This window comes from Halichoerus grypus, chromosome 5 (assembly GCF_964656455.1).
Source record: "Halichoerus grypus chromosome 5, mHalGry1.hap1.1, whole genome shotgun sequence".
NCBI lineage: Eukaryota > Metazoa > Chordata > Mammalia > Carnivora > Phocidae > Halichoerus > Halichoerus grypus.
This window is the reverse complement of record NC_135716.1, coordinates 160073300-160097471: the sequence shown is the minus strand read 5'-3', so window position 1 is coordinate 160097471 and position 24172 is coordinate 160073300. Positions and strand designations below refer to the sequence as shown.

At 58.0% G+C, this 24172-nt stretch overlaps 1 protein-coding gene across 3 annotated transcripts in view; it reads right to left on the bottom strand.

The window, feature by feature from the left end:
• STK40 (serine/threonine kinase 40) overlaps window positions 1-24172 on the bottom strand; it is a 38114-nt gene that overhangs the window by 4629 nt on the left and 9313 nt on the right. Inside the window, exons 2-8 of one of the 3 annotated variants that reach the window (XM_078073409.1) lie at window positions 15724-15868; window positions 14255-14374; window positions 12539-12624; window positions 12034-12177; window positions 9759-9986; window positions 8836-8888; window positions 3216-3406 (exon numbers count right to left, since the gene is read on the bottom strand). In XM_078073409.1, coding sequence (XP_077929535.1) covers window positions 3216-3406; window positions 8836-8888; window positions 9759-9986; window positions 12034-12177; window positions 12539-12624; window positions 14255-14374; window positions 15724-15727 — 826 coding nt within the window. In that variant the 5' untranslated portion in view covers window positions 15728-15868. Of the gene's footprint in view, window positions 1-3215; window positions 3407-8835; window positions 8889-9758; window positions 9987-12033; window positions 12178-12538; window positions 12625-14254; window positions 14375-15723; window positions 15869-24172 lie in introns of those variants that run through there. The other 2 variants (XM_078073410.1, XM_036108107.2) reach the window with 2 other exon arrangements.

Genomic DNA, 24172 nt, shown 5'->3' with positions numbered 1-24172 from the left:
CCGGCATACCAGCCCCGCTCTGCCAGACGGCAAGCTCTTGGGGCTGGGCCTGGGTCTACGGCCCCGGCACCCAGCCAAGCAGCTCCCAGAGCAGGCGGCCAGGAGCGTGTGTGTGGAACCAAGAGCTAACTGGCTCTGGGCCGCTCGGCCACCCCTGCCCCAGTCCCTATCCCCTCGCCCCAGAGCGCTTCGCCCTGTCTGCGAGGGTCCCCTCCCCTGTTTACTTCCCGTCTCCCCCGCGAGAAGGTAAGTTCTCAGATCAGGCGCCCTCTGCTTGGCGCTGAGCCCCGGTGCCCAGCAGGACTCCAATATTTGCTAGAGAAATGAATATCCATTTAAGTGAACCCTCTGTGCTGTTTCCTTCTCTGCAGAAGGGAGTGAGCATTTAAGCGAGCGCCACACTGTGATGGCATTGGAAGAAATGCTCTCATTTCCTTACGTGTCTGCCAAACTCCATGAATTATTTTCTCTTCCAAAATGAGGCACAGGGATGTCACCTGTCCACCACCACACAGTTGACTGGAGAAGCCCGGCTCCTCCCGCTCTCAGCGCAAGCCATTATCTACCGCCTCCCATCGGCAAGCAGTACAACACCCCAAGCCTGGCGAAGTCCCCCACCCGCCCAGTCCCTGGGACAGCAGACTCAGCAGCAGCCCAGATCCTAGAATGTGACTCAGCTCCCCCACGGGTGTGGAAGAGATGCCGCCGGGCACCTCAGTGTCCTCTCCTGGGACAACCAGGATCCCTCCTATGGGTCCTGAAGCCGCCTGGGTGGTGACAAATGCCTTTGGGGTAGGAGATACTGGTTCTGGAAGGCTCTCCAGGGCCACTGAAGGTCAAGCAGCTTAACCAGGTGGATGTGTACTGCATATGTGCATGGAAGTATCCTTACAGGCCTTGGCCTGTGCCTCCAGAAGGTACCACGGGCGTCCCTGACCTAGGCTATTACTTCATCTGTGAAGTGGGGCCAGGACGCTGACCTCACAGGGCTGCTTGGGGGAGTGAGCTTTCTGCCCTGGCCGGTACAGTAGGCGACTTTGTGGAGATGAGCCTCTGCTAAGCTTTCTCTAAGGCTGTGTCACCCTGGCCCCTTTCCAATCCCCGAGGCCAAAGTGCAGTGTGGATGGCCTTGTGCAGCAGACCCCATGGTCAACCCCACGGTCAATCCCAGGGCAACCCCGTTCTCCTGGACCGTGCTCTGCCATGTGGGGTCATCACCAGAGTTCACCATGCCACGACTCTTAGCTGCTGCGGCTGCAGCCGGTGTGGGCTCCCTCAGCCTGAGCCCCAGGACTTTTGCCCTGGCCTGGATGGGAGCTGAACAGCCCCCTCCAGCAGACAAGCTCCCCCGGAAGCTCTGCCTGGGCAGGTGACCTTGCCCTGAGCTTTGGCTTCCGAGGGGACTGAACTTCAAGCCTTCCTTTCTGTAATGATAATGCCAGCTAATGTTAATTAGCCAGACAGCAGGTTAAAGGCCTTCTTTAATCCCACGGACCTTATGAAGCGGGGGCTATTATCATCCCTGTTTTATAGATGTGAAACTCGAGGCCCAGAGAAGTCAGTAACTTTTCCAAGGTGACACAGTTATTGACCAGACTATAACTCTACGCGGACAAGGTCCTGTTTGCCTTTTCACAGCTCTGGGCCCGATGCCTGAGGCTGTGCTTGGAACGCAGAACCAACGAAGTGGCAGGCCTCGACTCAGAGCCCGCAAGGCGGGACTTGTAGTCATCATCCTGCTTCAACCTCTTAACCATGTGCGGAGGCAGCAGTGTGTCCGATTTTGACCCAGGAGGGGACTGGGGCTCAGAGAAGGGGGCTGAAGGCCAGAACGAGAGCCGGATCTCGGGTCTCCGGGTCTAGGACTCTCTCTGAAGCAGTGGGTTCCTCTGTTTCGTCCTCTAAGACCCACATGAAGCTGGAAGAGCCAGGGAGAGGCTCCAGGCAGCTGAAGGAAGTGCGTGCGCGGGGAGGCCCCCTGGCCTGGCGTGGCGGAGGCGGCCTGACCACAGCCAGCCCTTCCAGCCCCAGCACGCACAGTCACAGGCCCCAGCTCGTAGGCTGCGCTGAGGGAGGAGCCTGGTGCTTTGAGGAATCTCGTGGAGGGTGTCCAGGCTGGGCTGGTCCCTGGGGAGTTGGGGTGCAGCCCTACCACCTGGCTCCCTCTAGCAGAGGCCACGGTGACTCCAACATGTGGTAGTGCTTCGATGAGTGTGCTGGCCTGGGGATGGTGGCCCCGGAGGCACCCTGGAACCTCTGTGTGGAAAGGATGGGAGCAGACCTGAAGCCCTTGGTTCCCTAAGGATCAGGACAGAAAGACCCAATTTGGCAAAGGTCACAGGGAAAGGAAAGAAAGCATCCCGGGGAACATGGGCTTGGGCAGGAGGCTGGCTGAGGCGTGAGCCTCAGTTCTCAGATTTACTCTTAGCTGTGATAAAGGGACTTGGAGTCTTTACCTCACAGGGTAGCTGTGGGGTCTTAAGCAGGTGATGCAGGTCATGTGCTCAGCACAGTGCCTGGTACTTAGCAATAGGATCAGCGGCTAATCGGTGCATAACTGGCTTTTTTGTGTGCTGGCTGTTTCATCCCCACTAGAAAGTCAGCTCAGCGTTCACGGAAGCAGGGAGATCCGTGTGCCTGTTCACTGTTGTATCTGAAGTGTCTAGAACAGGGCCTTCTACAGGCCCTTGGAAAATTCGGGTGGGGGGAGGGAGGGGAGATGGAAGGAAGGAAGGGAGGGAGGGAGGGAGGGAGGCGGGAAGGAAGGAACTAATGAAGGAACAGAACAAAGAGAGAGAGGTCTTGAAGACCTGCTCATGGCTCCCTTTCGCGCTTGAAAGGCGGGATGATGTTCTCCAGGGAACTTCCCTCGGGCCTTGCTGGTCTGGCCGCTGCCCACCCCTCTGGCCTCCCCTTGAACCAGGCCCCCTGCCTGAGCCCCAGCCACAGCTGCTGCCTCCTCCCAGTCACACCGCGAGTCCTTATCTGTCCTTGCAATCACAGCTCAAATGTCACTTCCTCAGGAAAGTCCTTCAAGTGCCCATTGTTCACACTCACAGAAATAATCTCAGAGAGTCATTAACCCTGCACCAGAGTGAGGATTACCATCTTCCTCCCCCAGAAGACCCCAGGTTTTGTACACAGACGGTACTGGTCTGGACCACCGCTGAAGCCCCAGCACCTAGCCCAGGCTTCCCCCCCCCGGACACACACACCCTGCTGAAGGCAGCCACTGTGGGGCCCGGCGGTGCGGAGCCCTTGGGGCCCGCTGTCTGGCTCGCCGCACGTACCGCTGAGCACGTCTGGGCTGATGTAGGCAGGGCTCCCCCTCTGGTCCTTCAGCAGGTCCCCCTCGCTCACGAGATGCTTCCCGAGGCAGAAGTTCGTGATGGTTATCCGATGCGTCCTGGGAGCAGGGGGGCAGAGAATGAACAAACGTCGTGTTGTACCCGCGGGCGCCCAGCTGCCCCCCCCCACCCGTCTCGCCCAGGGAGCAAAGGACTCACACCCACATCCCTTCCTGCTCCCCGGACCCCCACTGCCTTCCCCGTGGCTACATGAACAGTGCCATTGCGGCTGCTGAGCTGTCCCCTTGGCACTTGGGATCAGAGGCACTGAGTCACTCTGACCCAGTGAGTGCTCCAGAGGGGCTCCCCGGAACCTGCTGTCCGGGCTGAGCCTCGGGGCCACAGCTTAGCACTCAGAAGGACTTGCGGAGACTTCCCAAAACCACCTCACGGAACATGGACATTTGGAATGACTGGAGCTCTAGTTCGGCTCCCTCATTTACATACAATGAAAAGGAAGGTCAGCAGGGCTCTGGAGTCCACCCATGGGGGCCACTTTTGTCCCCCTGACCGATCCCTTTGGTTTCACCCTGGTCATTGTCAATCAGCATCCCGGACAGTACTAAAAACGAACGCTTACAGAGCACTTAGCAGGTGCAGGCCCTGGCTTGTGGGTCAGATGTGGACTGTTTGCATTCGCCCCTCACAGGTGATGCAGTTTAGGTACAGAAAAACGAAGGGATCTGCTCAGGGTCATGGAGCTAGTGAGCAGGAAACAAGCCTGAGTCTGCTTGACCCCAGAGTCTGCACTCTGACGGCCACCAGTTGGTACCTACGTGTCCCTGGGCACTGCCCAGCCCCTCAATTTCCCTTCAATTCCATCAAAGCTAACTCAGCCCTTGTCTTGGACTTCAGACTCTCCTCGGACCTAGAAGACCCCAGACTCCCCGGTCTGAGAGTCATGGGCGAGAGCAGCTGAGGGCTCAGATCCTTTTATGAAGCTCACAATGTACACAGAAGGAAGAGGCCCAGGGAGGATGCCTTACTCCACACCTGGGCGGTGGGGGTGGGCAGCCCCTCCAAGAGGCCCCGTCGGGGAGGGCCAGTGAGGAAGGGCACCTCTCCGCCCACACGGGGCAGGGGCCACCTGCCCGGCTCTGTGTCACCTGGCTGGGCAGAGAAGCCGGAGGACGGCAGGAAGGGCAGCCCTGTGAGGGGCCTCCCGCCGCCTCTCACTGGCCGAGTCTCCAGGGTGAAGAGGGGGTCGGCTCAGAAGTACAGGGTGTGTGGGGCTGAGCACGGAATTCCCCGGGAGCTGTGACCGGCTATCTCGGGGAATTCTGCTGGCAAAGGGCTTGGTCCAAAACAAAGGTTAGTCTGTCCTCTGCACTCCAAATGGAAACCTCGACTCTCACTCTGCACACAGGCCTGCCCTGTCAGATGCCACAGCAATCTGCCTGGCGGTCCCCAGGGCAGCCAGGGCTGGAGAGTGCAGGCAAAGGGTCTGGCCAAGGACACCGTGTCGGGAAGTGGATTGCTCCAGCTCTGGGCTGCCCACGTCACTGCCCTGGATGTGGGACTGTGCAAGGCCCCCACAGAGCAGAAGGCCCACGGTCCGTCCCCCCACCTCAGCCGGCTGCCGCGGCGGGCAGTGTGTCCTGCAGGGGCTCCCTGAGGAGCGAGACACTGGGAGGGGACCGCTCAGGGCAGGGTCTGGGGGGCTCGGGAGTTGGGATGCCCGGGCCCCAGGCCCAGCTCGGCCGTTCCCTTGGCTGCAGGACCGTGGGTACCTCATTTAATCTCTAATTAAACCTGTTTACTCATCTGCCAAATGGAGAATATTAGCTGTGTGAGGGCCGTGTGAGGATGTGACAAGCCAACCCCCGGGAAGACACAGAGCCGGGGGCCTGGCAACTAGTAACGGACTGCTAACGGCTAGCTCGGATGACCCTCTCCTCCTCAGACGGCGGGCACGGCTGGCTAGTGATGGGACACCCCAGCAAAGAGCCCATCTGAGGCGGCAGGCGAGGGGAGCCACGCTGCGGCCACAGGCCCCGGACCGAGCAGGCCAGCGCGGGCTGGGCCTCCCGCCAGCCGAGCCGCCAGCCTCGCTGCCCTCTGGGCCTGGGCCTGGGCCGGGGGCGCGAGGACACTGCGTGTGGCTGCGCGGCGGGGCCGAGCTGGCCCACGGCGCCGAGGGTCCTGGAGGCTGGCCCACAGGAAACCATACGGTCAGCTCCGAGCCCTCCCGAAGCCTGGCCACGCTCCCCGGCCCTGCCACTACTGCCCGAGGTGGCGGGTGGCGCCCAGACCCTTGGGAGCCCCGGACCCCCCAGGCTCGTCCTGGTGGCAGGGGGCAGGGCAGTGGGGGTGAAGGGAGGCAGCTCTGCATGAGTCACTCTTTAGTTACGGCCTTTGGGCTACCAGCGTTTTTCTCCTTTTCTAGGAACTTGGTGTGCAACTTGCTTATCCAAAAAGAAAGGAGGAAGGAGAAAGAACCCACAGCAGACCTCATATAACCCCAAAAGGGTATTTCAGGTTTCCACCCTTGCCTTTTCTCCCAGGCAGGGTGAACTCGTCATGGTAGCCGCCTCGCAAACACTTCTCCCTGTTTCCTCCCCTGAGGCCGCTCCGTTCTGTGAGCAACAGAGGAGCCTCCGGCTCGGAGTCAGGGCCCCGGCCCGGCGGGCAGGCGGGAGCTGGAGCTCCTCCAGGTCGGCCTTCGAACTCTGCGGGGGTGCGAGGGAGAAGGCAGGGGTGTGCCTGCAGACGCGCACGGGGCAGGGTGCGGCGCTCGCGCTCGGTCCCCCTGCGCTGCTGCCGGAGCACCACGAGTCAAGTGAGGGGCGGCCAGAACCTCCGTCTGCCCCAAGACCCCAAAAAGGGGATCATCAGATGAGAGGCAATACAGCCAAGACACAGGGAGTGAGGGGCGCCTGGGTGGCTCAGTCGTTTGGTGTCTGCCTTCGGCTCAGGTCGTGATCCCAGGGTCCTGGGTTCAAGCCCCGCATCGGGCTCCCTGCTCAGCGGGAAGCCTGCTTCTCCCTCTCCCACTCCCCCTGCTTGTGTTCCCTTCTCGCTCTGTCAAATAAATAAAATCTTTAAAAAAAAAAAATTAAATTAAAAAAAGACACAGGGAGTGAGACAGGTACTGGTGCTCCTCAATCCGAGGAAAACACCGGGTGCACACGCACACGCGCACACACACACGCGCACACGAGGAGCCGCTACAGCGCCACTGCTGGAACCCGAGAGGAGCCACACTTCCCGACTACATTCCCGGGAGCGAGGCGGCCTGGGGGTGGGGGACTTCCGTGGTCGGCGGCGCAGGGGCCCAGTGCGCGCTCCCACAAGCACCCTCGGGCTGCTCGGTTAGCTCAGTTAGAGCCAGCGCGGGGCCGCAGGGAAGGCCGCAGAGGACGTGGGCTCCGCAGCCAGATGCACTTACGTGGTCAAAAACCATGCCCCCTCTGTGTGAGCAGTGAGCCTGCCGTCCAGAGCAGGATGGTACTGGGCCAACGTCCCACAGAAGGCCGGGGCCGCAGGTCCAAATAAGACGGCGCGCCCTCAGGGCTGGCGGGGTCCGGGTTCTCTAGCACCTGAGCCCCCGGCCCAGGCTCACGGCCGGCCCGCGCCAGCCGCCCAACCCCCAGCAGGCCCCGTCCCCCCGGGAAGCGAGCCACAGGCCGTCCGGCACGCGGGGCGCTTACGACGGGCCCAGCCCCGTGAGGCGGTGCCACGTCCCAGGCCAGTCTCTGCAGGGAGGTTTAATCACCTCCACCTCCACAGAGGAGGAAACGGAAGCTCTGAGCAGGGCTTGCTAGCACAGCAGCCTCTCAATACGCCGATGAACCCATCAACCAACACGTAATCCAACGAGCTCCCGTGGTCTCGAGCGGAATGAAGAGGCAGCGCCGGGCTGCGGGCCAGGTCTGACCCCCGAGCTTCCCCAGCTCCCTCACTCGGCCCATCAAGGGTTCCAGCAGCCCTGGAATTTCGGCTTCCTTCTCTCCTCCCTGTGGAGCGTGACAGGGTCAGGTTTTCATGGCCTCACTTTCTCCAGCTGGCAAATCGTTACTCATCCTTCAGGGAACCGACTCAGATGGCCAGAGTCTCTGCCCTCCTCCCCGGGCCCCCAGCCAGTGCTTTCTGGTCGGCGCCCCATCGCACGGCGGCTCTGGGAGATGGTCCATCTGTGGCCCTGGTGCCGGCTGGTGGTGGCAGAAGGGCAGTGACCTCCCCATGGTGTCGGGGTCTGGTCCCCAGGGGCCTATCTCCCTGCTTCTCTTGTGCCCACTGTGGCTCTGGCCACTTCACAGAGACAGCGGGCCCCCTCCTGAGTGGGTGGCCACATGAGGGAACAAGTCACCACCACACCGCTTCTGCCGTGAGACCGGTGCCTGCCATCTGTGAGCCCCCAGACCCACTTCAGCACTTGGCAGTGAGGGAGTGGCAAGGGTGAGGGGGTGGCAAGGGGCTGGCTCTCCCCGCGGACAGCAAGGGAGGCAGCAGGCCCTTCCCAGCCCTGCACGTCTACGGCCATGGTGGTGCCTGCCGGCGGTCCTGGGCCCCTATAAGGCTGGGGCCCCTCCACCTGTGGCCGGGGCCTCGTGTGATCTCCCTCTGCCACTGATGGACCGAGGGGGCTAGGGTGAGCCGCCCAGACCCCCTCCGAGATCGAGGCGCTTTCTCCCTGCTGCTGAGAGTGACGGCTTCTGACCATTCATAGCTGCGTCCTTTTCCGGGAAGCCCCCTTAGCCAAAGGAAGCTGCCCTGGCCACGGCTAGCCCGCCCTGCCCTGGGCACAGCCCGCGTTCTGAGGCTGGTCGCAGTGGGCGTCCAGGGCCATGAGCCCCCTTGCCTCAATTTGGGGTATCTGAAGGGCCCCTGGCTCTCGAGTTTTCCAGGCTGAGGCCCCGTTGTGACTGTACCACAGCTCTGCTTCCCCTCTGCCCAATCCCGCCCTTTGCCCCGAGAGCACGTCTTGGTAAACCTTCTGCACACGCATCTCAGAGTCTGTTTCCTGGTGATCCGACCTATGACGAGAACTCATTGTGCTCACCTGTCATTCCTTCACTCATTTCTCCATTTTTTATAGTCATTTACTGAGCACCCACTAGATACACACAAATGAATGGTCCAAGGAGGATCTCTGGAATCCTTCCCAGAGCTCCCTTTCTGTGGCCTGTGGCCTTTAAGACTCCCCTTCTTCTTTTTTTTTTTTTTAGGCAGGCTCCATGCCCAGCATGGAATCGCATGTGGAGCCTGAACTCACAACCCTGAGATCAAGACCTGAGCGGAGATCAAGAGTTGGACGCTCAACCGACGGAGCCACCCAGGGGCCCCTGAGACTCCCCTCCTTCTAAGCAACCACCATATTCCCACGTGGCAAAAGGCAGAAGCAGGCATCCCATCCTTCAGTCCCTGGGATTCTCCTGCGGAAGCGGGCTGTTGTGAGTCGGAAACGGGGCACTGGAGGGCACTGGGTAGCTGAAGCATGTAGCCCGTGCCAGGCGCAAGGTCGCATCCCGACAGAGGAGGATCTTACCTCTTATTGAGCACCATGTTCCCAAGCTTCAGGTCTCTGTGCACAATGTTTTTCTGGAAAAGCAATAGGCACATGGCTTGGACCATGAAGGACAGAGCCAGGGCTGGGCCCAGCCTGTAAGATGTGGGCTCTTCAGGGATTTGGGGAAGCAGGAGAAAGTCCCTCCGACATGTCTCTTTGGGCTCCTGCCTTGATTTGTCCGCACAGACAGATCGGGACCGTCCTAAGGCCTCATCAGCCATGGGTAGGGATAGGGTAATATGTGAACCCAGGCAGTCTCTGCCCTACTGGGGCGCTTTCCCCAGCTTTCTCCCCTCAGAGCGGCAGCCAACGGGGAAAACCACTCCTCTCTCCACCTCCAGCAAACGCCCCGCCGAGAAAACCACTAGCACCTGCCCGGATCTGCGGTCAGAGGTGAACGCTCACGGTTCCGGTGAGCAAGCAGTGCAGGCTCAGCCTGCAGAAGCTGCGTGCCCGGAAGAGGCCCAGGCTCTCCTCGCCGCACCTCGGGGTGCCTGACACCCCAACCCTAGGGAAAGCGGAGAGACAGTCTGTGGCTGCCCGAGGGGCATCCCACCGTCGTCGCCTCCGCTGGGAGACTATGGGCTAGCCTCTCGAAGACGGGGTGCCACTCCACTGGGCTCTGCCGGGCGGCCCGGGCAGCGCCCCCCAGGCACTTGGGCTGAGGCCTGCGGCCCTGTGCCTCGCTGGCTACACAGGTCATCTAGCCACTTTCCTTCTGGACGTTCCAGCTGCAGAGCACACCTGGGGGGGATGGGCCCCAGAGCTGCTTCCACGGAGCAGCGGCGAGAGGGTGGCCTTCTGTGGCAGTGGGGCCTGGAGGCTTCTCGGTCCCCGGGAGCCCAGGACGGGCCAGCTAGAGGAGGAGGGATTGGGCGGGGCGGGGGGGGGCAGGGCCTCACCTGGTGCAGGGCTTCCACCACGCGCACCACGTCGTAAAAGATGACCACGGTCTCCCGCTCGCTGAGCCTCTTCTCCTTGATGACGTAGTGCTGCAGGTTGATCAGGTCGGCGGTCTTGTCGCTGAAGTCGTGCGCACAGAGGCAGTCGAGGACAAGGCAGATGCGCTTCTTCATCTTCTTAACCATTCGGCTGGATTCTGTGTCCTCGACAATTTCACAGGTGCGGTCCTGGGAGGCAAGGGGGCAGACCAGGGCTTGGTGTGGGCCCGCAGGTCCAGGGCCGGGGGTCGGGGAGTCTCCTCTGCAGCTGGAGACACACACCAACGCCAAAGCCTGGAACGAGCTGCACATGTGCGGGGGTGGCGGCCTGGACCAGGGGCTGACGTTAAAGCTTCGTGCTCCGATCCCAATGCAAAGGGTTCGGATCAGGGCTGAGCGTGTAATGCCAAAGGGACCTCTGGGCCCAGGGTACGGGCAGCAGAGCCGGGGCTCTGGGGCATCCCCGCTCCGTGGCACTCCCAGAGGTTCCAGCCATGGCCAAGGTCCGACATAGTAGAAGTGAGGCATTTTGTGTGTCCAAGACAACTGCTTTCACATGGGAGCCGGACTCCTGGGCAGCCACGGAACAGTGGGTAAGGCAGGGTTCAGGCCCCAGCTCCTGCTCATTCCAGCTATGGGACGTGGGGCAGTTCACCTCACTTCTCCAAGTCTCTGGTCCCTCATCTGTCAAAGGGAGCCGGCACCCTCCCTCCCAGGTTGTCCAGAGACTACGGCAACCCCAGTGCTCAGGAGGTGGGTCCTGCTACCAGCGCGCGGTGGTAAGTGCTGGGCCTGTTTTCCTTGCGGAAAAGACATTTCTTTTTCTTTCTTTTTTAAAGTAATCTCTACAACCAGCGTGGGGCCTGAACTTACAACCCCGAAATCGAGAGCTGCGTGCTCTACCGATGAGCCAGCTTGGGGAGACGCTCAGTGTCAGCCCCAGCAGACCGACGCTTGCCTCCGGGGAACTCCTGGGGACGGAACAGCCACGTTTCTCCTTCGGAGCGCGACCACACCTCTTGTTCTCTCTTCCCCAGAGGCCCAGCGGTGTCTGGCACACAAGTGACTCTAGAAATGCTTCTAACCGCCCAGCTTCTATTATCCAAGAGGATACAAAGCAGGGCCAAGCTCTGGCAGCTGTCAGAGATGAAGCACTGAAGACTCATGATCACCCTCGGTTTGGTTTCATGTGGAAGAGAAATGCTGATTTTCAGAGTTGTTTCTAATCACATATCTAAGAATAAAGACCTTGGTGGGGTGTGCGGGGGGTGGGGGGCATCTTCCCTTTATCTAGCCCAAGAACTCAAGCTGACAAGGAAGTAACGCGATGAGTGTGTGCAGGGACGGCTCAGGCTGCACACACGCCCGCTCACCTTCCCGACCACCTCGTGGGGCAGGTGTCCATCACTACCTCCATTTTACAGATGAGGAACCTGAAGTGTAGGGACGGGAAGTGACTTGCCCGAGGTCACACAACCTGACTCCAGGGCCGCCGGCTCCCAAACCTCTGTGGCTCCCTGCCCCCACACTGCCTCTCAAGTGCCGGGTCCATCGGGCAAGAGTGGCCCTGGCCAGCTTGTCTAGCCGAGGGCCCTGCAGAAGCTCTGCTGGGGGCCTGAGCAGGAGGCCTCCTGAGCGTACTGAACCAGGCCTTCCTCATTTCTGGAGACACAATTTCGGTTCGGCCCTGAGGAGGGCTCTTTTCAGGGTATAAGTTACTCATTAGTACATTCCCTAAGAGACCTGGAACCCCCGAGCACAGGGAGCTCGGGGATACTTGCTCAACTAACTGGGATGCCTGGGCAGGCAAAAGGACTGTCAGTACTAACACCAACTGCGGGATCCACAGGTGGCCCACAACGCTCATCCCTCCTCGTTGCCCCCCTTCCACCCTGGCCTGGCCCATCCTGACACGACACAACAGGAAAGAGCCCAGGCGTCTTTAAATGACTTCATGCTTTCCTCCCTTCTCGGAAAGGCGGCCCTCCAAAGAAAGGGGCACTCCCGCCGGGCAGCGAGCCTCACTGCAGGGGGGCTGCAGCAGCTGGTGTGGCTAGAGCCGGACCGCCCGCCCAGCCCCCCCAGGAAGTCCTGGCGCACCCAGCATGCAGGGCCCCCAGGCAGTCGCGTGGGCGAGCTGCTCCAAGTACAGCTGTGGCCCCAGCAGGGACCAGCCCCAGGAGCCAGCCAGGGGTAGGGGGTTGGGGGGGGACAGGCAGCCCCCTCTGCCACTCACCTGGAAGAGCCCATGGTGGTGAACCACGCCGTCCTGCGTGTGGAGGAGGGAGAGCAGAGAGTACTCGGTGTGTAACAGCATCTTGCCTTGCCTCTCCTCTTGGCTTTCTATTCCTTGGTCCCCCCTCTCCTCAAGGGTAAGGATCTTTAGGAAGGCACACACACAAAGAGACCAAAAACCCAAAAAAGAAACCTTACTTTACAAAGCAGAATGACGCGAGCAGGAAGAGCAGGGGGCTCGCGGTCGGGCCCGCAACACCTGCACGCACACTCCCACAGGCACGTGTGACGTTCAAGGTTTTTCTTAACGTGACGGCAGTGTGATTCCTGCTCTGAGCGCAGGCCTGTTCAGAGCGAGGCTGCGTGAGCCTGGCCGCCTCCCGGGAAGAAACGGTGCTAGTCTTGTTCGCAGGTGGTGTGGGTGTGAAGGTGGCGGGGAGGGGAGAGCAGGCTGGCGGGCCAGCCCCCGGGGCCCGAGCCAAGCCCGCCCTGGGCGCCTCACTCACCTTCAGCTGATAGAAGTCATCGGTGCCGTCTTTCCTCGCCAAACACTGCACGATGCTTGGCACCGGGGAGTTGCCCAGACGGGGACCTACGGCACACACAGCCTCGGCCTTACTTTTCCGAGCCCCGCTCTCGTGGCACCACGTGGTCTTCCCACAGTTCACAGCCACGGAGTGGCCTCCCCCCCAAGTCCTCTGGTGGAGCGTTCTCAGTCTCCCCTCCAACAATGGAGAAGCATGTGCGCACGCCCCTGAGGTACACCTGGCTTTTACAGGGCCGGCTCCCAAAGGGAGGGGTTTTCAACAATGGGGGTGTCATGGAACCTCCGAGGAGCGAGTGGTAAAAGCAGAGATCCCAGCGGCAACCTGGAGCCTCTGAATCAGCCCCTCCGGGCTGAGGAACTATAGCTTTGGGAGCCCCCCCCCCGTCGTCTGAGGTGGCCGCCTGGACCCCGTCGGAGCCCAGGTTTGGGGAACTTCTGTACTCCCGGAGGTGGACACTGCTCACTGTCCCTTGCCGGCATCCCGCCTGAGCGTTCAGAGCGGAAGTCACACAAGGTCACAGCGTCACTGCCCTCAACAGAGTCGAAACTTTTTTGGCTTCCGAGGCCTTGTGTGGTTTGGTTCCTGCCCACCTCACTGATTATGTTCCCCCACCCCCTCGCCAATATTCCAGCTACACTGGGCTCTTAAGTACTAGCTTGTTTAGCCCTTTCCTGCCTCTGGGCCTTTGCATTTGCTGTTTCTTCCGTCTGGAATGCTCTTCCCCTGCGTTTCACATGGCTGGATCCTTCTCCTCCTTGGGAGTCAGCCCAAATATCACTTCCTCATATGGAACCTTCCTTGTACACACTCCCTGTAACCCGTCCCACTCTCGCATCGTCTTGTTTACTTCCTTCAAGGCACTTACCGCCCTGCTGATGATCTTGTGCGTTGTTTACTCTGTTTCTTTTTCCAACTAGAATGTTAAGCTCTGTGAGGGCCGGAACTTGTCTGTCCCGTTCACTGCTGCGCCCCTAGCACACAGCCCAGGCCCGGCAAATGGTAGGCGCTGGGAACTATCTGCCCAACGGCTGGGGCTCGAGCTGTCCCTGTGCCCAGAAGTCCGAGACGCCGCCCCAAAGCAAAACTCATAACCAGTCTCCGGTGTCCTCAGAGCCCACTTCACCCCCGCAACCCTGAGCACAGCAACCCCGATTTGTTGGGCCTCCAACATCAGGCAGAAAGGCCCTGCTGCTCTTCTGGACCACCGGGCACACCTAATTCCGCAGGACTTCTGTGCCAATTTTACAAGAAATCTGGAGGGCTATACCAGATGCCCTGTGGAATGAATTGTGCCCTCCCAAGAATGGTCAAAGAAATGCCTTGGATGATGGGCCTTGGGTTGTGATGCAGCTTGTGTGTGCCTGTGTGTGCCATGGGCTGGGGGGCAAATGGGGTGCTCTGGGGGAAGAGACAGTCTAGCACTCAGCTGGAGCTGATCGAAGGCTGGTGAGGCTACAGCAAAAATGACAACTCGGGTACAGCGTGACCTGTGACCTAAGGCTCTGGATCTTCCACTGGCACAAAGGGGCTGTACTCAGAGCCCCGAGGCTGGGGCCCCGCACAGTGCACTGTGGTGGGTGTGGCACTCCGCCCTACACGGCTGCCCATCGGACTGCGCCTGCGCCCGCACCCCTGCCCCCCGCACCCCAGCCCACCCGGCGGGCAGAGGCTTACCCAGGATGAATGGTCCAGCTCTCTTTGCATTATTTCCAGAAATGCCACCTCCTAGAGCCTTCGCCCTGGATGACGTCTCCCCAGCTCCTCTGTCCGATGCTCTCCGCTTCATTCTCAGCTCTAGACAAGACAGAGAAGAGCCCTGCTCACTGAGCAAGTCAGCGAGTTTCCTCACGCGAACCGAGCCTGCGAGTCTCTGACTTGGGGATGCGTCACACAGCTGCTGCCGCCACCTCCTCCCCCTCCCGGAGGAGCATCGAAGGTTCCCAGTGACAAAGAGCCACAGCTCCTTTCCTTGGCATTAATCAGGGGCTCACGGGGGACGTCCTTCCAGGCCGCACATGCTGGCTATGGAGGGGGCAGCCAGCCCGCCTCAAAGGGGCCAGTCAAATGCAGAGAGGATGGCACTGGCTTTGTGCAGATGCAAACTGGGGTCCCCAAGAGACCACCCCAGAGACAGAGAGGGGAGATGGCCTAGAAGTGACTGTTCCCAAAGTGAGGCCTTTCCCCCAAACACCTGCAGCCGAGTGGCCTGAGGTACTGAATCCTGGGTCCCCCTGCACCCCCACTGATCTGATCTCTGGGGCACGGTGGGGAGGGCGGCTGGGGGCCTCCCAGGCCCACCAAGTGTGAGGATGGCTGCCCAGGGGATCTCCTCTCTCAAACTCCCGACTCTTAGGTCCTCTCTTATGGAAGAACACCCAGAGTTATCAATGGGGGATCTACTTTCTCTTCTCTTTGTCCTATTTTCAATTTTTTCTTTAATTACTTTTACGAAAAGCATATACTGTGCATTTAAGGGCCAGTGAAAGGGCCCTGACGGAGGTCACTGAGCGCCTGGCTCCACCTGGAAATCCCTGCCTCCTCTAGGGTTAAGATGAAAGATGGACACAGGTGCCAGATTCTAGAACATAACCTCTGGATGTGGATTAAATAAGACAAGAGAGTGGCTCCTTTTGGCTGCTTACACGTAACAGCTCGGGGAGGCAGTGTCCTGGACATGGGGCAAGGAGGGAGGGCAGAGGGCCACAGGGATGCCCAGGGAAGGCCGGCTGCCCGGCCCTGTGGAGGGGCCCTTGGCCCTCAGGCAGCTCAGGGAAAACTTCCCTGTGGAGGTGATAGTGGAGTGGGCCGGGCAAGGGGCAAGGTCATGACAGGCAGAGGGACCCAAGTGAGCAAACCCACACAGGTAAGAAATGGCACAGAAGCAACAAGCTCCAAGGAGTTTGTGTTGCCGGAGCGTACAGCATGAAGCAAGGGGTGGCGAGAGGTGACCCAGAGGGAGGGACAAGGGCCAGATCTGGGGGACCTGATGGCCAAGTTAGTAGTGCAGGCTTTATCCTTCCATGAAAGGCTTGGGGACACTGAACCCTAAACTTCCATAATTTTTTTCTTCATACAGAAGTAATTAGCGTTCCCTGCAGAAACATTAGAAAATACAGATATGCAAAAATAAGAACACAAGGTACCCATAATCTCAGCATCCAGATGTAGTCACTGTTAACATTCGAGCAGACTTTCCTGTATGCTCACGTGAGCACGCTTCTAGTTTTCATTATTACCAACATTTGGACCACACTGTGGTACCATTTTGTAAGCTTCCTTTTCTCCCACCTAAAATACATGATGAGGGTAAATTTTATGGTAGGTGAAATATATCTCAGGAAAGCTGTAAAAAAAAAATCATTAACATCCCTACATGACAGCATCCTGTAGCATCACTTGAAGTATCTATACAGTCTCCCTGGTAAGAATAAGGGCGCCTGGGGTGGCTCAGTTGGTTAAGTGTCTGCCTTCGGCTCAGGTCATGATCCCAGGGTCCTGGGAGCCTGCTTCTCCCTGCTTGCCCCTTCCCCTGCTTGTGCTTGAGTGCTCACACTCTCTCTCTCTCTCTCTCACTGACAAATAAATAAAATCTTAAAAAAAAAAGTTTAAATGTTTACGTAGTTAAATAGTTCTCTTGTCCTTTAGTTTGTTTTGCTGTTATTCCTGGAAGGCCACCCCTTTCTACTCTGAGACAGGTGCATATTCACTAGTTAGCTTAAGTCTTCATATGCTGCCTTTTTGGCCCTTATTTCAGACCCCAGGAGACTGACTCCAGCAGTGAAATGGAAAGCAGGAGAGACAGCCTGGCACACCTCTAGTCCAATCTACCAGGCTTGCCTCCCATCAAGCCCCAATTTGTTTTCAGAGCTGTGCCACTGAGGAGCAGACCCATGATTTCACTCTGAGAGTAACTAGGACCACGTAACTCAGTAGGCCGTGACAGTCCCCAGATGGAGCAGAAGCTAGTCAGGCTCGGCCATGACTTCTGCCAAAGAGGCTTATGGTAGAAACAGATTCTAAGTCATCCATACAAAAGCACGGAAGAATGAAACTGCTTCTAGAAAAATCTTAAAAAGCTGGGCAGTAATGTGTCTGCAACAGTGTTCCTGCTCTTTGCCTAGCTAACTTCTATGCATCACTCTCAATTTAAATATCACCTCCTCAGAGAAGCCTTCCCTGCTATCTCCCCCACCACTGGGTCCCAGTTACTCTATCGTGGAATTTCTATTCATAGCACTTTCCATATTTTGTGATTATGTATTTGTGTGTTTGTATGCTTAATGTCTTTCCCCACCACTAAAAATTCCACAAGGAAAAAAAAAATACGTGTGTGTGTGTGTGTGTGTGTGTGTGTGTGAAACCACTGCACCCCCAGCTCCTGGCCCACGCCTTCCCTCCAGCGGGAGATGGCTCTTCCTGGGTCAGCAGCCCTGTGCGGGAGCTGCCCCTGCCCTGGGAGCTAAGCTGGTTCCACGTCCCTTCTGGCCTCTTCGCTGTCCTCCCTGTAGCACTAAGCCCCCCTGTCTTGCTGGTTCCCTGGAGAGCACCACGGAGGCTCCATCGTATCTGTGTAGACGCCGCCCGGACGCCTCCGCACAGGCATGGTCTAGACGACAGTTTGTGGGGAGCAGCTGCAGCACAGACAATGAGTGGGCTCAGCCTGACCCCACCCGCCCCACTCGGGATTCAGCGCAAGCAAATGGCTTGGGAACTGCTCCAAAATGTAGGCTGACAGAAGGATGGGAGCAGACGGGCCGGGAGAGGGAAAAGATGCTGGCAGGGGAAGTGGTAGCAAGGCTGTTTCCCTTCCTGAACATCCACTGCTGCCACCCAGGGCCGGGGGAGCAAAGGAAGCAGTGTGACAGGCAGACCCGGAAAATGTGGAAGCTGCCTCAGGCTCGCTAGAGGGGTGAGCAAAGACAAACCTCCTAGGACAGACCCTCCTGTCCTCCACCCCTCCACCCCCCAACTGAGGCACAGGGAGGATGTGCCCCACCCTCACATCATCCTCATGGGTCCCCTTCCAGAGACACACCTGCAAACGGCCCACCAATGCTCCCGTGGGGGACGCTGCTTTGAGGGATCCCGGCTTCATGGTGAGATCTACGAAGTGGAAGTTCTGGCTACCCCGGTCTAGAAGGACCTGGGGCCAGGGCCCTCCAGAGACACTGCTCCTCAGGCTGGGGTGAAGGACCTGGGCCCAGTCTGGCTAAGGGGCAGCCATTTGCCTGGGTGTTTCCTGGGCCTACTGCTCAGCTCTCCAGGAACTCAGCTGTCCTGCCTTAGAAGTCTCTGGAGCTTTAAATCTGTCAACTGTTCCGTGTGCTACCCTCCTAAGTTAGCACCAGTTCCCTTAGAACCGGCCCTCACCGGGAAGCTCAGTGAGGCAACAGCGGGGCTGAAGGGAGGAGGCAGGGCACTCTGGCAGGACATGGTTCAACATGGCGGACAGACCATCAACCACAAAAGGAGGTGGGTCACAAGGAGATGGTGCTGAGGCTCCCCGCCAGCTCAGCCTTCCCCAGGTCCCCCCACTACAAAGCAGCTGAAGGCTGGCCAGACCAAGGAGGGGCCCATCACTCACACCCAGAAGTATCCCCTGCACGAAGGTCACAGGCACCCCAGGCAGCAGACACCCACACATGCACAGAGCCAGAGCGAGCCTCCCACCCCCACAAGCACGAGGGGCAGCGATGGAGCCCGCCCACTGTGCCCGCAACCTCGTCTGGGCTTCTTGCTGCCACCTCTGGGTTTCTGGAGAGATGGCTGACCCTGCACACCAGCCCAATGAAGGCAGAGGGCAAGGCCAGTCCCCGCAAGCAGCCGGCAGCACGCCCTGGCCCGCCGGCCGTCTGTATGTGTACGATGACAGCGGCAGCTGATGGCCGCAACGTGTCAGCAGCTTCCCGTGCCTGCGAGGAGCCAGAGGACTGTGCCTACCCTGCAGGGTCAGGCTGAGCCGATGGTGTCAAGATTCAAGCCGTCCCTGTCAGCAGCCCCTCCACCCACCCCCATGTTTTCTGGCTCTGTCCAAACAAACCAAACCAAACCAACAAATAAAAAGTCCCTGAGTTGTGCAGACCTCTGTCTTCTGGACTTGACCTCTGGCAGTGTCTACTGAAGGCAGGGACCCTGCATCTCTGTTCAGCTCACATGGCACCTAGAAGTGAGCACAGAGCTCCCACCCATCTCTGGCCTCAATCCTATTGGCCACACATGTGTTAAGGGTCTGGGTGTCCAGACCCACACTTGACCCCAGGAGGGAGGGAGCAAAGAGTCTCGGCTGAGAGGACAGTAAGGGGGCACAATTAATATGGTTAGAGCAACGCATCTCAGGCTTTTTCACAGCACAACACAGACAGAACCATTTGTACGACACTCGGGGGTAAAAGAACATGGGACCCCAGCCGTCCTGTGCCTGACCCAGGCACCTGCAGGCTGAAGGGATCACCATCTTGATCCACATAACCCACACTGGCTGGGAACCTCTGAGTCAGAGCAAGTCAATCCTGGTTCAAACCCCAGCACCATCACTTAGTAGCGGTAAGATCTTGGACAAATTACTTAGTCAGCAACTACAAAATACAGAGCACAACACCTACCTTACGAGGCTGGGCTAAGGATTAAGTAAGATAACCCATGCAAAAGGTTTAGCAGAGCACCTACCAGCATATTGTAAGCATTTGGTAGCTTGTGCTATTCTTAGCTTAAACACAGTAGCTTGTATTTCTCCTACCCAAAGAGAAAGGGATTGTTACTTAATAGGCACCGAATGGCGGGAGGGGATGGGTAGAGGCAGAAGAAAGAGGGTACCCAGAGGGAAGGCTTAAGAGACATTGAACCTGCCACTGGGCTGTTGGCCTGGGGGGCGGCCCTGGGAGCTAACAGAGCTGTTGAGGAGGGGAGGGGTGCCAGGCAGCAGGAGAGGGCACAGGGACCCAGCGTCTCGGGCTCTCGCTCGGCTCATGGGTCCAGGGGGAAGCAGGGGCTGGAGCACCGGCAGGCAGGTACCAACCCGGGGCACAGTAAGGGACTGTCCAGAGTCTGGAATTAAGACCTACTGCCTCTAGTCCGGGATGTGCATTTGTCAAAACGACTGAACTGTATAATGAAAGGATCTGTGAAACTCACCGTGTGTATATATATCTCAATTTTTTTAAAAAAAGCAAGCTTTGACCTTAACCAAATGGTCAAAGTTAATATCACCAATAACAGAACTGACATCATATTACTCCTGAGGCAACATCAATTTATGGTTATTATTTTGCCCCCAATGTATAGCCTGAATGTGATCATGAGACGAACCCAAATTGAGGGACATTCAACAAAAACAGGCCTGTATGCTTCAAATACACAGTGATGGGGATGCCTGGGTGGCTCGGTTGGTTAGCATCTGCCTTTGGCTCAGGTCATGCATGATCCTGGGGTCCTGAGATCCGGCCCTGAGTCAGGCTCCCTGCTCAATGGGGAGTCTGCTTCTCCCTCTTCCTCTGCCCCTCCCGCGCTGTGCCCTGTCTCTCAAATAAATAAAATCTTTTTTTTTTTTTTTTTTTTTTGTGGGCAGTAAAACAAGGTTTATTGAGCTAAAACAAAGTGATAAATACAAAGCTCCCAAGGAAGGAGGGGACCCGAGGGGGTTGCCCTCAAATAAATAAAATCTTAAAAAAAAAAACATTAAAACAGAACAAAACAGTGATGGATAAAGGAAGACTGAGGAACCAGCCTAGATTAGTGGAGACTAAAGACATAAGACAAGTAAATGCAGTGTGAGATCCTGGGAGTTATGACTGGGCAACGGACAAAATCTAAATACGGACTGTATGGATGTTAAATTTCCTGAATTTGAAAACTGCACTATGGTTACGTGGGAGAATGTCCTTGCTCTTAGGTGAGAGATGCTGAAGAGTTTGGGGGTGAGGGGTCACGATGCCTGCAATTTACTCTGAGGTCAGAGACCGGAGAAAGTGCGAGCTGCTGGATGGAAGCGCTCCCAAGGCCCTGGAGGAATCCGTTGTCCAGATTCACAGAGTCAAAGGGACTCCTTGTGGGGACACAGTCCCCAGTGGCAGGCCGGGGGGATCTCATCCTTGTGGGGCAGAGGCAGGCTGGGAGGAACAGTAGTTGCGTCTAGAATGCCCCCGTTCCGCCCCTGCAAACATTGTGCTAAAGGGAAAAAAGAGGCCTTTGTGCCATCTCCAGGTCTGCCACCTGGTGGCGTCTTTCTGCAGCACATCTTCAAAGGGTTTCTCCCCGCACCAGGTGCAAGACGGTGGGACACTGCTCCCCATGGCTGATCAGGAAGGATGCAGGAACGACTCCACGGAAGACCCCACCTCAGCTACCTGAGTAACAGATTCTAGCACCTTGCACTTTCCCCTCTGCTCCAGGACCTGGGCCTGCAGTGTTTCTGTCTCTCTCCGCTGTGGAGTCCTCCGATGCCCTCTGGTCTTCAGGAAGAAACCCTAACTCCTCAGTGAGCCCGGCCAGACCCAGGCTACCTGTCCAGCCTCACTGCCTTGGCAGGGCCCCTGAATCTAGCCACACCAAATGACTCACAATTCTCTGAGTGTGCCGTGAACACCCTTGCCCTGCCCTCCTCACCCTGGTCGGCCCATCCTTCTCCCTCGGTCTTCACCGCAGCAAGTCCTTTCCTCCAGCTGCCAGAGCACCTGAGCATACCTCCGTTCCCTCCCACCGTCCTGGAACCGTTCGTTTATCTGAGTCCCCCCACCGCTGAGGGAGCAACTCCCATTCACCGCTGCTTCCCTGCACCCTGCCCAGGGCCTGGCGCACTGCTGAATGACAAAACGGAGTGTAGAGCTGTTTGTTATGCACCCAGAATGCATAAAACGCCATATTGGGGCAGGGGACAGAGATCACCCAACTGGAGGCCAGGGCTGGAGTGGGGCCCAGAAGTACAGACAGATGGTCCACCGGGCTCATGGCAGGAGACAGAACCCAGGATCAGAGAGACAGGGGATCACAGCTATAGGTACCTGGGCTGCAAGGGTGCTGGGAACCATTTGTCCAGGCAAAGTCCCATGTCAGAAATGCCTGGATGCCTGGGGCAGGGAGGGTGCCAGGCTGGCTGATCGCCAGGCGTTGCGCTTAGACAGTGTTTGCTGCCAGAGAGCAGCCCCCAGCGAGGACTGAATTCATTCATGGCGTGCCTGAGGCCTGGGCCCAACCTCTCACTGGCAAAGGGACAGATTAGCCCCCTTCTGGCTGAATCCAGCAAAAAAGATCTGCTTTCCTGCAGCAAGATGTGGGCGCATGTGAATGATGGCATTGCCTGCCCCCCTCACACCAGTGATCAGTCCGCTGGGTCACTCTAGGCTCGTAGTGTGAAGGTCCTTCTACTGGTCAGAAAAATTCCTAGCACTCTTGCTACCCCCAGAGAAGAGAACCTCGGGCTCGACTCTGCATTTTATCTGACTACACCTGGAAGGAACTACCAAGGCTTGAGGTGAGCAGTGTGAAATCTGAACGCATGACCCAACTAAGATCTGTGGCTCTGCTTTGTAGACCAGGCCCCTCCATGCTCGAGGTCTGCCAATTCCCTCGAAAATTCCCCAGGCTCATTCCTGGATGGTGAATTTCGGACTCAGAGCCCACATGGGAGGCCCACACCCTCAATGACCTCTCACAACAACTAACTTTTGCACACAGCTCTGTAGCTTCCAAAGCCCTTTCCAATACATGATTGTAACTGATCCCCCCACCCCCACTACTACCAAACACAGCACTTTCTAGAAAAAGAAATCAAGACTCAGAGATACTGAGACCTGCCTAAAGTTACCTGACTGGCTGCTCAAAGAGAGGGGATGTGGACACAGGTTTTCCAGCTCTGAATCCCATGTTCTTTCTTCCTCCACTGCTCCTTCCCCACCTGATGATGGCTGCAGGTGTAGGAATGCCAACCACAGAGAGGACAGTACCCTCGGGGTTTCCTTATAAGCAATCATTCTCCTGGAATCAGGGAGCTGCAGCCAGAAAGCTGCAGGCAAGCAGGGAGAGAGGGGTCGTGCTTGTCCCTGGAGAAGGAGGTGTTTCCCGCCCCCAAGCAGGTCTCTCTGGAGAGAGGGGCTGAACTGAGGTGGGGTTACTGGGATATCCTCCTACCAGCCAACAAGTTAGTGTCCCCCACCCCTCCGTGACCCAAGCCCTCTGGGAGCCATCCCTACTGCACCCCAATACTCACACATAGGTGTTTCTACCAGTGCTCCCAACTTCCCTACAGACCTGCTCTCCAACCACAAAGTCAAGTCAGGGAACCAAGAGGAATGCGCAGCCCATGCAATCAAGTGTTTCAAACCATAGACCAGTGACCCAAATGCCAGCTGGGAGAGCAAGATGGATTTTGAGGTCAGGTAGGTCCGGGTTCAAATTCAGACTTCCGTCACTCACTTGCTTTGTTTCCCTGAACTAGTCACCTACCCTCTGTGAGAGCGAAGCCTAGAGACCCTGGCCAGCTTACCAGGCCCACAGGAGGCTGCCTGAGGTCTATTCTCTTTGCCTCCTGCTAGCTGGAGGGGAGGGGGCTCTGTTTGTCAGCTTTTCCTTTGAGTTTTAATGACAGCCACCCCTGAAGTAGGCATGAACCCTCTCCCTGGAGCCTGAAGGCTATGAGGAACCTCTCCAGGAACCCACTGGAAGCCATTTGCTTCCGAGCTCAGGATGGAGCTGGGGGATGGGGAGGCGGATTAGTAATCCCTTGGCTTCAGCCAGGACTCCCTGATGACAAAGATTCATGCATGCGCTGTCATCTTCACTGTTCCAAAACAGCGTGATGATTTTGCTCATTTTTAAAATGCAGGATATGTATAGCTCCAATTTGTCAAGAATCCATAACATCACATCATTCCCTAAACATCGTGCTTTACGGCCTCGGGGGTACCAAGTGAACTGGCTGCTTCTACCACGAGCGTCTGCTCCCTCTCGTGGCCCAGGGTGAACCCCACGCCCTGAAGCCGCTCTGCTCTCGGGCATGTGGGGGAGTACCTGCAGCAGCCAGAGAGGAAGTGACTTAGCCCGGTGGCAAGTGGGAGGGGCGGCCAGAGAGAGGGCCCCGTGCCCAGCCTGCTCCCCCTCCGCACATCCGCACCAGACACGGCCTCTGTCACCGCCTCTCCCGGCAGGACTACAGTGTGGCCAGCACAGCAGTCCTGGGGCCGGCAGGGGCCCGAAGACCCTGTTGCTCTCAGGAAGCCCAGAGGCTGCAGTTCGGAGGTCCAGCTCCGGTCTCCTTTAGGAGGCAAGAGTCCCATACAGGGAGATTACGTAATCAGTGATGTCCCTCTTCACCCCGCTGCCCCCAGGAAGTTCCCACTGGGCTCCTCTGTGGCCTCCATGAGGGCTGGGGTCGGAGAGACTGGAGACCGAAAGGCCCCTGGCCAGAAGGATGTGTTCCCGAGTGACTCTGGGAGAAAGGGCTCCAGGGCTGTGCACATGGAGGGGGACCCGTGGGCCCCTCTGGGGAAAAGACAAACGGAAGAGAGACCAGTCCCTGCAGATGGGGCAGAGGGCTTCATGGGCAGCCACTCTGAGAGCTCCCAGAGCAGAATCGAGGGCAGCAACACCAGGCCTGCCACC